General features: G+C 44.9%; 1 protein-coding gene across 1 annotated transcript in view; it reads right to left on the bottom strand.

The window, feature by feature from the left end:
* Positions 1–332: 332 nt before the first annotated feature.
* Positions 333–12802, bottom strand: part of LOC139243022 (polyamine-transporting ATPase 13A3-like) — a gene marked incomplete at its 5' end in the record, with an annotated part of 30181 nt that continues 17711 nt past the window's right edge. Inside the window, 5 exons of the mRNA XM_070870610.1 lie at positions 333–534; positions 3775–3896; positions 5655–5724; positions 8978–9058; positions 9288–9358. Of these exons, the coding sequence (XP_070726711.1) occupies positions 333–534; positions 3775–3896; positions 5655–5724; positions 8978–9058; positions 9288–9358 (546 nt within the window). The remainder of the gene's footprint in view (positions 535–3774; positions 3897–5654; positions 5725–8977; positions 9059–9287; positions 9359–12802) is intronic.

Here is a 12802-nt window from a genome sequence, read left to right as displayed (position 1 = left end):
GTTTCAGCAGTGCTCACTTCCGCCAGAAACAGTGGGGTGAAGCCGGAGTAAAGGAAGATTTTCGTGCGGTGAGGGAAGCAGCGGCCGGGCCACTGGAAAACGGCCACCTATAAAAATGTAGGACTTCTTCAGGCAGTGCCCCGCGAGGTATTCAAGTCGGTGCTTGAATGCGACACCGCCGGAGTGTTGTCGCGATCGGGGCCCTTTAGCAAGAAAATAGTTTCATAAAGTTTTGATTTGAATTTAAAGTGAAATAAGTTGGAGTAATTGTTTTGGCTTCATTAAACCTGCTGACTGCTGCTCAGAGGTTTTGACAGACTTTTGTAGAACTTTCACTTCTGGATGTTTAGTGGAGGCTTGTAGGCCTCATTGTGGGCTGCAGAGACCTGCTTGCAGGGTTCACCCTGAGGATGGGAGGAGTGTTGGGAGGGCGACACCTCGTACACCTGGTCAGAAGCAGGGCGGCACGCTGGAGAAGGCGTCGCCATCAGCGTCGTGCAGAGAGACAGCGGACAAGGGAGGCAGCAGTCATGGCTGCACAACCAAGAGAAGGGCGTGCAGATGTGCACAGACCTGCAGCTAGAGAAAGTGGCCAGGAGGTAGATGGCATCAAGAGGAAGGTAGAGGGATGCTGCCCACTCCCTCCAAATACTGGGTGAAGCCTTTCCAGCAAGAGCTTCCACAGGAGCCTGAGAATGAGGAGGACCAGGGATGGCCAGCTGGAGGTGGCCAATGCAGACGTGGGGGAAGGAGGCCATACCCTCAAAAGGGTCTACAGACCTCAGTTCGCCTTCCTCCAGCTCACTGATGAGCAATGCCTGCGAAGGCTACGACTTTGGACAGAAGTACTGAGGGAGCTCTGAATTGTCCTAAGAAAGAACCTGCAGCCTCAAACACGCCTCAGGACCGCCCTCACCATGGAGATCAAGGTCACCATTGCCTTGAAATTTTACGCGACGGGTTCTTTCCAGTCTGCCACTGCAGACATTGGCAACGTCTCACAATTCTCGACACATCGATGCATCCGGCAGGTCACAGATGCACTGTGCAGGAGAAGGGTCCAGTATATATCCTTCCTGATGTCAATGGACAAACAGGTGGAGCGGCAGGCCAGATTTGCCCGAATGGCAGGATTCCCGAGGGTGCCGGGTGCCATTGACTGCACACACGTTGGGCTGAGGGTGCCACATCATCATCCCGAGATCTTTGTGAACGTGCAGCTCGTATGTGACCACCAGCGTCGGATCCTGGCAGTTGATGCGAGGTACCCAGGCAGCAGCCATGATTTATTCATTCTGCGCCAGACCAGTGTGCTCGCCGTCTTCATCGGCCTGATTCGGGATTGCGGTTGGCTGCGGCGTCGTGGTGGTCGTCGTGGATGAGGATGAGGAGACACAGCAGGAGGAGGAGGATCCCCGTCGCCCCAGAGCTAGGAGGCGACGTCCCCACCGCAACCCTGGCAGGGAGGTGCAGCTGCGTCTCATAGTTGCTCACTTCAGATAACCCCATTCACACATGACCCTTCAGCTCTCACTTTCAATGGCCATCACAATGAGTGCCTTAATGCAGAATTGCTCACTCCCAGATGAAACACCTGGCCAGATAGATGTGCCAAAAATAAAGATTTATCAATTTATTCAACTCAATGCAAAAACAGACCATAAAGAACAATATAATAGTGTTGTCATTTTTTACCCATGTGCATCTCTCTATAATACCTGTTATGCGTGACTACCCTGACACTACGCCGAACTGTCATCCCTGTGGCTGCAACATGAGTCTGGGAAGGCTGCTGTGGTTGTTGTCTGGGACCAAAAGCTGCCCTCTAAGATGGTCTGGAACACCTCTGGGCCTGGAAGGGCCGGGTGCAGACTGGCCAGCACCCTCCTGGGAGGATGCGTCCTCACATATATGGAGGTGCCTGACACCTCCCCTGCAATCTCCCTCCATGCATTATGTACTGGCGGTCTGCCAGGTCTCCCCACGTCAGGAAAAAGTATTCTTTTATTCTCCACACTGTCCATCAGTGTCTCCAGCTCTATCAGTAAACCTGTTGGCTCTCCTTGCACCTCTTACACCAGCCATCCTTCCAACCTCAGGGCCTTGCTGCAAACCCTGGCCTTTGAGCAGCTGGCTTGTTAGAAACCCTTACCTGCATGTTGAATTTCTCAGTGATGATAACGCTCAAATTAAGACAGCCACACCGCTGAAAAATCCACTTTGGAAGGGTTCATTGGCGCTGGAACCCATTTGTTCACTTTTGGAGCTGAATATGGGGTGGCCCAGCCACAAAAACATTTTGCCGCTAATGGTCACAAAAAGGTGGGGGGGAGCACCAACTTTCCAGCGGTACTGAATTTCGGGTCGCTCATATTTGACAAACTTATTTGTTTTGAAGCGGTGACTAATTGGATAAAGGTATATAGAAAGGTAGATGGCTCCTGGCCTGGCAGCTCTTGACTAAGCTCCTCTCCCCTGAACTCTAACCTTATCCATTGCCTTCCTTTGTTCTCTCTCCTTCAATCTCCTCTCTTCCATTGCATAAGATTCCCTGGTTCTCATTGTGGATGCATTTTAGCCCAAACTACAAGTTCAAGCTACCTGTGCAGGGCTCATTGCCCAATTCCCTGACCCTGCTTGTTTTTTGTTTTCACTGTACTCTATTTAACAGCTAGCTGGAACTCTGCTCAAATTTAACTTCCCAATTCCTAGATTTCTCTGCCATCAGGACTACACTGCAAGACTCAGGGGCTGTGACTCTGCTTTACTACTTAGTCATTTCAGGTTTTAAGGTATTCCCCACCTACTGCAGTTACCTGCTGAGCTTCTGACTAATTCAGTGCACTGCCGATTTCTTAGCTTTGTCTGCTGCTGCATGGGTTCTGGACAGAAATCCACTTTCTCCTGGGCCAGTGCATTTCTTCACTGCTTCCATACAATGTACTGATCTCCAACTTTGCTGCCCATTTCTACAGAGACTGTATTCTCTGCTGAGTCATCTTGATTCTAGTATCTGACTTGCTGCATCCTCAGTTTTCTGCTCCTCTGCTGGGAATTTTTCACATTAGTTCTGATCTGTTTCTGCTGGTTCCCATCCCGTTCTGGTTTCTGCTCCACTGTTGCCAAATGATCTTTTTGCTGCTGTTTTACGCCTGCTTTCAATTGTCGTTAATTACATTCACCATTCCACTGCTATACTGGATCCGTTCATGTGCACTACTAATCACCAAGGCCACTTCTCACCTCCGCTCGATTCCTGGATCAACCTATGCTGGTTCATGGTCGAGTCTCCATGTCTCCTTGGCTATCCATTTTCCATGAGCAGTGCACCCACTAATACTCTGCCCCTCAAACAGTTCCTGGTCTCACTCGCCCTCCACACCCGTTTCCAAACTTGGACATTAGTTCATCGGTACTCCAAGCTGACTCCACCCCATCTATATTATTAGATTCCAACTGGACGATTATAGTGCCCTCCTGATTGGCCTTCCATCATCCACTCCATAAACTTGAGATCATCCAAAACTCTGCTGCCAGTAACCTAACCAATGCCAGGTCCCGCTCACCCATCACCAGCGCATGCTGAGTTATGCTCAAAACCCTTTATGGCCTTACAACCCTATGTTTGTATCCTCCTCCAGCCTTACAACCCTCCAAGAACTCTGCGTTCCTCCAACTCTGCACTCTTGTGCATCCCCCACTCACTTCGCCCTACCACTGGGGGCAGTGTCTTCAGTCATTTAAGCCCCAAGCTCTGTAATTCCCGCACTAAACCTCATCACCTTTCCACCGGCTTTAAAATGCTTCTCAAAACCTAGCTCTTTGACCAAGGTTTCAGCTACCCATTCTAATACCTTCTTCTTTGGCATGGTGTCAATTTCTGTCTGATTCCGCTCCTGTGAAGCGCCATAGGACATTTTCCCACGTTAAAGGCGCTGCATACATGCAAGTTATTGTTGTAATGTATTTGGATCTTCAGAAGGTGTTCGATAAGGTGTCTCATAAGAGGCTCATCAGGCATTTGGTATAAGGGGAAATGTAGCACCATGGATATAAAGTTAGTTGATAGACAGGAAACAAAGACTTTGAAGTAAATGGATGTTGCTCAGACTGAGAAGACTTGGAAGTTGCGTGCCCCGAGGTTCTGTGTTGTCCTCACATTTGTTTTCACTCTATAAAAGATGATTTGGACTTGGGTATAGGGAACATGATTTCAAAATGTGCTGACAACTCAAAGTAAGCAGTTTGTCAAACAGTAAAGTGGACTGTAAAAGACTTCAGGAAGACAGATATGTTAGTGGAATGAGCAGAAGGTGGTAGATGCAATTTGACATGACTAAATGTGAGGTAATACATTTTGGGAGAAAAAAATACAAGGAATGGGATTATATGCTCAATGGAAAGACATTGAAGGGTGGAGAGAGATCTAGAGGGTCAAGTGCAACTGAAAATGCAAGCACAAGTAGATATAGCCATAAAAAGGCCAAGAGAATTTGGGGTTTAATAAATAGGGTCATAGAGGACAAGAATAAAAATATGATGAACTTACAAAAAACACTGGTTAGGCTATGGTTAGAATTACTATGAAAAATTGAGAGAGAAGATATTGGCCTCGATTTTGTGGTCAGCGGTGAATGAACAGTGTTTTTATGCTTACAGCTGCCCACAGACATATCGTGGGCTTTTGAGCGGTAACCTACAGTCATCGGGAGTCTGATACAGCGCGGCACGCTCTACAGGGGACGTGGGACCAGTGTGAACAGGGAAAGCAACTATGTACCTCTTCAACCAATCAGATTGCAGAATCCTTGCTGAGGCATGCAGACTCTAAACCAGGAAGTGCAAGTTAGATTCAACATAAAATCATGTACAGCAAGGGAAATAAAGAGAGGGAAAGAAAGATGGGATTAAGAGAGATAAAAGAGACAGAAAGTAAGTCAAAAATATATTTTTTTTAATTCTCCAACTGTAATTAAAATCTGAAGGAATGAGACTCCATTTGTAATTGTACATTTTCAGTGCTACAGAAGTTGTTTGCTGTAATTAAGACTTATCACGGTGTTAAAAATTCACTTACACTTAAATGGACAAGCCCCAACTTTTTCTGGTGTGTAGTGGGTATCTAGTGGATAAGTACTGCAACTTTACGTCCTTCATATTTTAATGATGAATCACTTGGTGAGGTACCGATGTTGCTGTTCTGGAGGAGCAGGGCAACTCGGACAGCAACTTCCTGATTTCCAGGTTCAACTGCGTATGTGCGGACACCGGAAATTGCTGCTCGACTGACTCCAGAAAAACGGTGAGTGCTGATAGCCATGGAATGCATTGTCCCAGAAGGCCAAATATGCAAAGTCAACAAGGTATTTAAAAAGTAGAAAGATACTTACTTAGAAAGTAAGGACATTAAGAATATGGAGAAAATGCAGGGAAATTAGGTTAAATAGCAAGAGCTGCCATACCTAACTGAAATGGCAGAGCAGAGCAGAGATGGGCAGAATAGCCTACTCCGCTTCCCATGTTTCTATACAATCATAAGCAAACAATCTATCTACCACATTGGGATTTCTTAAAAGTATTAATGACTGGGGGGCTGGGGGAATGGAAATCAATGGACAAGTCCCCATTACAGCAAATTTTTTTGAAATACTCACCTCTTTAATTAGGAGTGTAAATACTGAAGGCACTTTGACTTCAACTTCATTCACACCAAAAAACAGTTTTCTGCATAGAAATAAAAGTCAACCATACAATTTAGTATAATAATAAGCAATGTTCCATAAACTCTCCAACTTGTACACAGCCACAATTTCCTACCTGGCCATATTGTGCTCATTTTTAAGAATTAATGACCAATTTGGTTTACAAACATTTTTGAAGTGCATACTTTCAATTTTCTTAAAGAAAAAGAGACGCTATTTGCTCACCACGGGTGCAATAAACCTAATTTTTCAACTTGGGGTTTCTTCTGTATGGGTTTAATCTATATATGTTAAGGAATATATTTGTATATTTGCTAATTATCCTTGTACCCATGTATGAGGGTATAGTCTCAAACATAGGAGAGTGAAAAAACAGTTTAGACTGCTACTTTATGCAAAGGATGGTGAATGTATGTAATGGACTGCAAAACATTGGTCTGCTTTTGATATTCTCTTGGGTTCAGCAGTCGGGTCACCCCGCCGTATGACTTGCATTCAGGCCATACTGCCTAATATCTAACCATATAATAGCATAACCAGAGAACATAACAACAGTGCCTCCTTATGATCTAAACTGGATATTGTGTCTTTCATTTCTGCCCTTGTGTACTTCTCCAATATTTCAGTATGCAGACTGAACACACTTCAGTGAGATGAGGCCAGATACGAATCATTAAGCTACTTTATTTTGCATACAGGAGGTGAATATACCAGAGTAAACGTTATAATGAAAACTCACGTCACTTAACTTCTTGTGAATCATTTTCCTAAGTTAGTGGGCTAACTTAACTTTTCCTGGTCAGCCTTCTGCTTCAGACCAGCACTGAGCTCCCAGACCCAAGAAGACCGAGTGACTGACCGATCTCCAACATGGCTTTTTCTCTTCTTTTTGTTACTTCGGACCATAGAAGTGGGTGGGCTGTCTCTCCAATCTCTAACCCATTCAGTGACTTGCCCATCAATGAAACCAGCATCCCCTCAACCACACAAAAGTGGACCATTGGCGGATACACCATGCTGGGCTCAAATGAATAGATTATCCCAACAATAATATATGCGGATGTTTAGAGGAAGCCGGAGACTAAATAAGTAACTATTGTCCCTGTTCATTGTGTAAACACATCTTCAATGCCTTGCTCATTAACATTGAACCATATTATTTTTGTCCCCAAGGTGGCTTAGTTATATATCAACTAAAATCTGCTGTATTGATTTTCTGCTACTGTTTAATTTTCACTTTTAATATATCTGAAGTCACAAGATCTAATAGAGTGTGTATTCTTCCACTATACAAAGAATAGGGGAGGACAAGAGGACTTGTGTTAATTCCAGTAAGTTAATTACAGTATTGAGGATATCTGTTAAACACCTGGGTAACAATACACGACTATATATTGGGCACTTAAGCATTCACGAGAGAAATATCTGATGAACACTAACATCATAACTGCAATTGCACATGAAGCTCTGGGGAAGAGAGATGGAATCAAACATTCAATAAATACTGATAGGCTACTGACTAGAGCTGTGCCAGCCAGCCAGCACTCGGCCTACATATAACATTAACTTCTATGTTTCCAATAAATACGCTCCCTTTGAAAACACAGGAAAAAGTTGACCAGTTAAGTTGCAGCATATTGTGCTTGGCCAGACCTTGAGTAGCTGCATCACACATGTCTGGACTTGCCACCTCAAGCTGATTTGAATCCATCTCCCAGAACTGCCGCAAAGTTGGGAGTGATTCCTCCCAGAACACCTCAGATGGTCCAGAAAGCCATGCTATGCTGCAAAAAGCTTCAGAAACAGGAGAATCAGAAATGTTGGCCATACTTAAAATGTTCATAGCCTGAATCCTCTGACAATTAGAAATACAAACTGAGAAAAAAAAAATCCAAGGTAATTTTCCACATGAAAATGGCAGCAGAGGGTGTCCAAATGTCAATAATGGGGGAAAGTCACTTGTAACAAAACAAATAATTTGCATTTTATATATCGTTTTATGTCCTCATGACATTCCAAAGCTTTGTATAACTAGTGAATTTACTTTAGAAGTGCAATCACTGTTGTTATGCAGGCAAATGCAACACCCAATTTGAATTTGTGCACAGCAAAAGTTCCACAAACAGCAAATGAAATGAATGGCCAGTTCATCTGTTTTTCATAGTGTTTTTTGAGGGAGAGGAATATTGGCCTGGGCACCTACTCTTCAAATAATGCCATGGCTCTTTTATAGCGATTGAACTGTCAGAATAGGCCTCATCTCAAAAACAACACCTCTGAAAAAGTACACATTAAGTTGTTGGAGTTGATTCAACACAATTTTTTTTAAATTACAGACCAAAATGCACCTTAACATTATTGCTTGCAAGTTTCTACCCTTCATTCCCCCCCACTTCCTAAGTACTGCACTGAGGTGTCATATAGATTATGTAGTCAATTCTGCAGTCGAGTTTAAGCTCACAATCTACTGATTTAGGAGGAGGAGTTCTACCAACTGAACCAAGCTGGAAGGGCAGTACTTTATATGGTGCAGGAAAAAAGGATTACTTGCGTAACACTGTAGTGTCAAAAGACTATGGAGATAACCACACAATCCCAGGCTTCCAGCAGAGAGCTGTGCTCACAGGGACAAATTAAATCGTTTCAAAAAATACACCAATTACCTAAAAAATATTATAGCTTTATAAAAATAAAACAGTATGAACACAAATAAATGAAGAACTACAAAAAAAAATCAGGATAATAACCTAGGGGAAACACTGTCTCAAGTGCAAAGGTGCAAAAATGTAAGTCTGCCAATGTGCTCAAATCTGTAGAATAGAATTACTTTTTTGCCTATCTTCATAAATCAATCAAGTTTCAATAGTCTAATTCAGGTCATAAGCCAGAAAGAGGTGCTTGTAAATTGGTATGTGTACACCTGCTGACAGTGTAGCCTCTGAGGAGATATGGTGCTGCATGTTTAAAAAGAGGCAGCTGTAATTACTTTTCTAACCTAAGCTAACACATAGTAAAAACCTCCTGGAAGAGACAACACAGTGTAACTAATGTAAAATGTAATAAAGATGTTTCAAAGTAGTCTATGAAGTAAATAGTGAAACTGCAACCGGTCATAACTAATTACTGATTACTAATGTTAACATGTAAAGACAAATCACAGGTGTGTTAAAAAAATACTAAAGGAAATCAAACTAATTGTAAATCCAATTGTTGAATATGTTAAAGATGAACAATGCAGAAGAGCAAATTTATGAACAGATTTAATAATGCTTTACCGATATTCCTCCAGCTCTTTACTCAGTCCTTTACTGTGATGGTTATGAATAGCAGACCATGAAACACCCTCAGTCAGTCCCCTGGGAAATTAAAAAAGGAAGAATATCACAATTTTCTATGGTTAATGTATTTATTATTAAACATTCATGAACAAAACATAAAATTATTCATGCTGCAGTCATGTGACAAAGATTTCATTTTAAAGAGGTCAGATTTTAATTTACTAAACCAATTAAAACGGTTGTCATATGTACAATTGATGTACAATAAGACTTTTAGATTGGCCTTTTAAAAGTTAAATGATCTTACTTTAGGTCTTTAAAATTTTGTAAGAAGTTGTTCCAGAAGTATGTTACACTGCAATGTACAAAATAACGAACCTGAAAAGCAACAGTAAGAATATTGACATTAAATTCAATAAAGTGTTAAAATGAATAATAAAATAACCAACTATACCCAACATAAAATGCATAATAGTGCAGCATTAAAAGTACACATTGTTAAGCTGTTGGGGTTGTTCCTATACAAATTAAATAAAACATACATATCCAATAGGCATTTTTAACTTTTGGTACTCTCCTCCTCCTTTACCCTCGGTTTTACATTAATCTAATTGTTTGATGATTAAAGTTCCCTCTGTGACTTCAATGCTGTTTCTGTATCCAAATAGCTTTCTTATACTCCTGGATAGGACACAATAAAAACTTGTCATAGCATAAGAACATAATAAATAGGAGCAGGAGTAGGACATTTGGCCCTTCGAGCCTGCTCTGCCATTTAATAAGATCATGGTTGATCTGATCTTGGGCTCAGCTCCACTTCCCTGCCCGCTCCCCATAACCCTTCACTCTCTTAATCGCTCAAAAATCTGTCTACCTCCATCATAAATATATTCAATGACACAGCCTCCACAGCTCACTGGGACAGAGAATTCCACAGATTTACGACACTCAGAGAAGAAATTCCTCCTCATCGAATTCTAAATAGGCGACCCCTTATTCTGAAACTATGGGCCCAAGTTTCCACACGAAAAAAAACGGGCGCCCCTCCGAGCTGGGCGCCCGTTTTTCGCGCCTAAAACGGCGCCTAAAAAAAAACTCGCGATTCTCGAGCGCTTTGCAGCTCCTTGTCTGCCTGGCGCGGCGCCCAGGGGGGCGGAGCCTACACTCGCACCAATTTTGTAAGTGGGAGGGGGCGGGTACTATTTAAATTAGTTTTTTTCCTGCCGGCAACGCTGCGCGTGCGCGTTGGAGCGTTCGCGCACGGGCAGTGTGAAAAAAACATTGGCACTCGGCCATTTTTGTAGTTCTTTGTAGCTGTTTAGTTTTTGAACATTTTTTTATAAAAGTACATTGCCATCAGCACATCAGCACTGAGGCTTCTTGCAGCAGTGAGAAGGCTGCAGGAAGCCTCAGAAAGTTGAGCCAGCCGTTTCCCGACGACCTCCCCCTTTTGCCGTCGGGAAATGGCTCCTCAATTTTTGAGGCTTCCTGCAGCCTTCTCTCTTTCGCGCCCCCCCCGCGTTCGGTCGGCTCCCTCCCTTCCCCCCCGCCCTGCGTTCGGTCGGCTCCCTTCCCTCTCCCCCCCGCCGCGTTCGGTCGGCTCTCTCCCTCCCGCGTTCGGTCGGCTCCCTTCCCCCACCCCCCGCCCCGCGTTCGGTCGGCTCTCTCCCTCCCGCGTTCGGTCGGCTCCCTTCCCTCCACCCCGCCCCCCGCGTTCGGTCGGCTCTCTCCCTCCCGCGTTCGGTCGGCTCCCCCCCCCCCCCCCCCGCGTTCGGTCGGCTCCCTCCCTTCCCCCCCGCCCTGCGTTCGGTCGGCTCCCTTCCCTCTCCCCCCGCCGCGTTCGGTTGGCTCTCTCCCTCCCGCGTTCGGTCGGCTCCTTTCCCTCCCCCCCCACCCCCCCGCGTTCGGTCGGCTCTCTCCCTCCCGCGTTCGGTCGGCTCCCCCCCCCCCACAGCGTTCGGTCGGCTCCCCCCCCCCCCACAACGTTCGGTCGGCTTCTCCCCCCCCCCGCGTTCGGTCGGCTCTCCCCCCACCCCGCGTTCGGTCGGCTCCCCCCACCCCGCGTTCGGTCGGCTCCCTCCCCCCCCCCACCCTCCCCGCGTTCGGTCGGCTCTCCCCCCACCCCGCGTTCGGTTGGCTCCCTCCCCCCCCCCCCCCCCGCGTTCGGTCGGCTCCGCCCCCCCGCGTTCGGTCGGCTCTCCCCCCCCCTCCACGCATTTGGTCGGCTCTCCCCCCCCTCCCCGCGTTCGGTCGGCTCCCCCCCACCCTGCGTTCGGTCGGCTCCCTCCTCCCCTCCCTCCCGTCCGCGTTCGGTAACGGCTGCCTCGTTTTGTGAGGCTTGCTGCAGCATTCTCCCTGGCTGAAGCACTTTCACACAGGTAGGAAGATGGTTTAATCTTTTCTTTGCTTATAAATGTTTATTCAGGTTGGATTTATTTGTACAATAATTGTATAAGTATAAATAAGGATTTATTGTAGAATTTAATGAGTTCCCCTCCCCCCCACCTCATTCTGGACGCCTGATTTGTAACCTGCGCCTGATTTTTTAATGTGTAGAACAGATTTTTTCAGTTCTACAAAAATCTTCACTTGCTCCATTCTACTTTAGTTTGGAGTACGTTTTCACTGTGGAAACTTTCAAATCAGGCGTCAGTGGCCGGACACGCCCCCTTTTGAAGAAAAAAATTCTGTTCCAAAGTAGAACTGTTCTACCTGACTAGAACTGCAGAAAAAAAAATGTGGAGAATTGCGATTTCTAAGATAGTCCGTTCTCCACCAGTTGCTCCTAAAAATCAGCCGCAAATCATGTGGAAACTTGGGCCCTATGTCCCCTAGTTCTAGATTCCCCATGAGCTGAAAGATCCTCTTCTGCATCTATCTTATCGAGCCCCCTCAGTATCTTATATGTTTCAATAAAATCACCTCTCATTCTTCTAAACTCCAATGAGTATAGGCACAACCTGCTCAACCTTTCTTCACAAATCAACCCCATCATCTCAGGAATCAACCGAGTGATCCTTCTCTGAACTGCCTCCAATGCAAGTATATCCCGCCTTAAATAAGGAGACCAAAACTGTATGCAGTATTCTAGGTGTGGCCTCACCAATACCCTGTACAGTTGTAGCAGGACTTCCCTACTTTTATACTCCATCCCCTTTGCAATAAAGGCCAACATTCTATTTGCCTTCCTGATTACTTGCTGTACCTGCATACTAACTTTTTGTGTTTCATGCACAAGGACCCCCAGGTCCCTCTGTACTGCAGTACATTGTAATTTTTGTCCATTTAAATAATAATTTGCTTTTTTTATTTTTCCTGCCAAAGTGAATAACCTCACACTTTCCTACATTATACTCCATCTGCCTAATGTTTGCCCACTCAATTAGCCTGTCTATATTCCTTTGCAGATTTGTTTTGTCCTCCTCACAACTTGCTTTTCCACCCGTCTTTGTATCATCAGCAAACTTGGCTACATTACACTTGGTCCCTTCATCCATGTCATTAATAGATTGTAAATAGTTGAGGCCCCAGCACTGATCCCTGTGGCACCCCACTAGTTACCGCTTGCCAACCGGAAAATTACCCATTTATCTCGACTCTCTGTTTTTCATTAGTTAGCCAATCCACTATCCATACCAATATATTACCCCCAACCCCATGAGCTTTTATCTTGTGCAGTAACCTTTTATGTGGCACCTGAGTGAATGCCTTCTGTAAATCAAAATACACCGGTTCCCCCTTATCTACCCTGCTCGTTACATCCTCAAAGAACTCCAGCAAATTTGTCAAACATGATTTCCCTTTCATAAAACTATGCTGACT

This window comes from Pristiophorus japonicus, unplaced genomic scaffold (assembly GCF_044704955.1).
Source record: "Pristiophorus japonicus isolate sPriJap1 unplaced genomic scaffold, sPriJap1.hap1 HAP1_SCAFFOLD_1574, whole genome shotgun sequence".
NCBI lineage: Eukaryota > Metazoa > Chordata > Chondrichthyes > Pristiophoridae > Pristiophorus > Pristiophorus japonicus.
The sequence above is the reverse complement of the archived record's forward strand: the minus strand, read 5'-3'. Positions and strand labels throughout refer to the sequence as shown.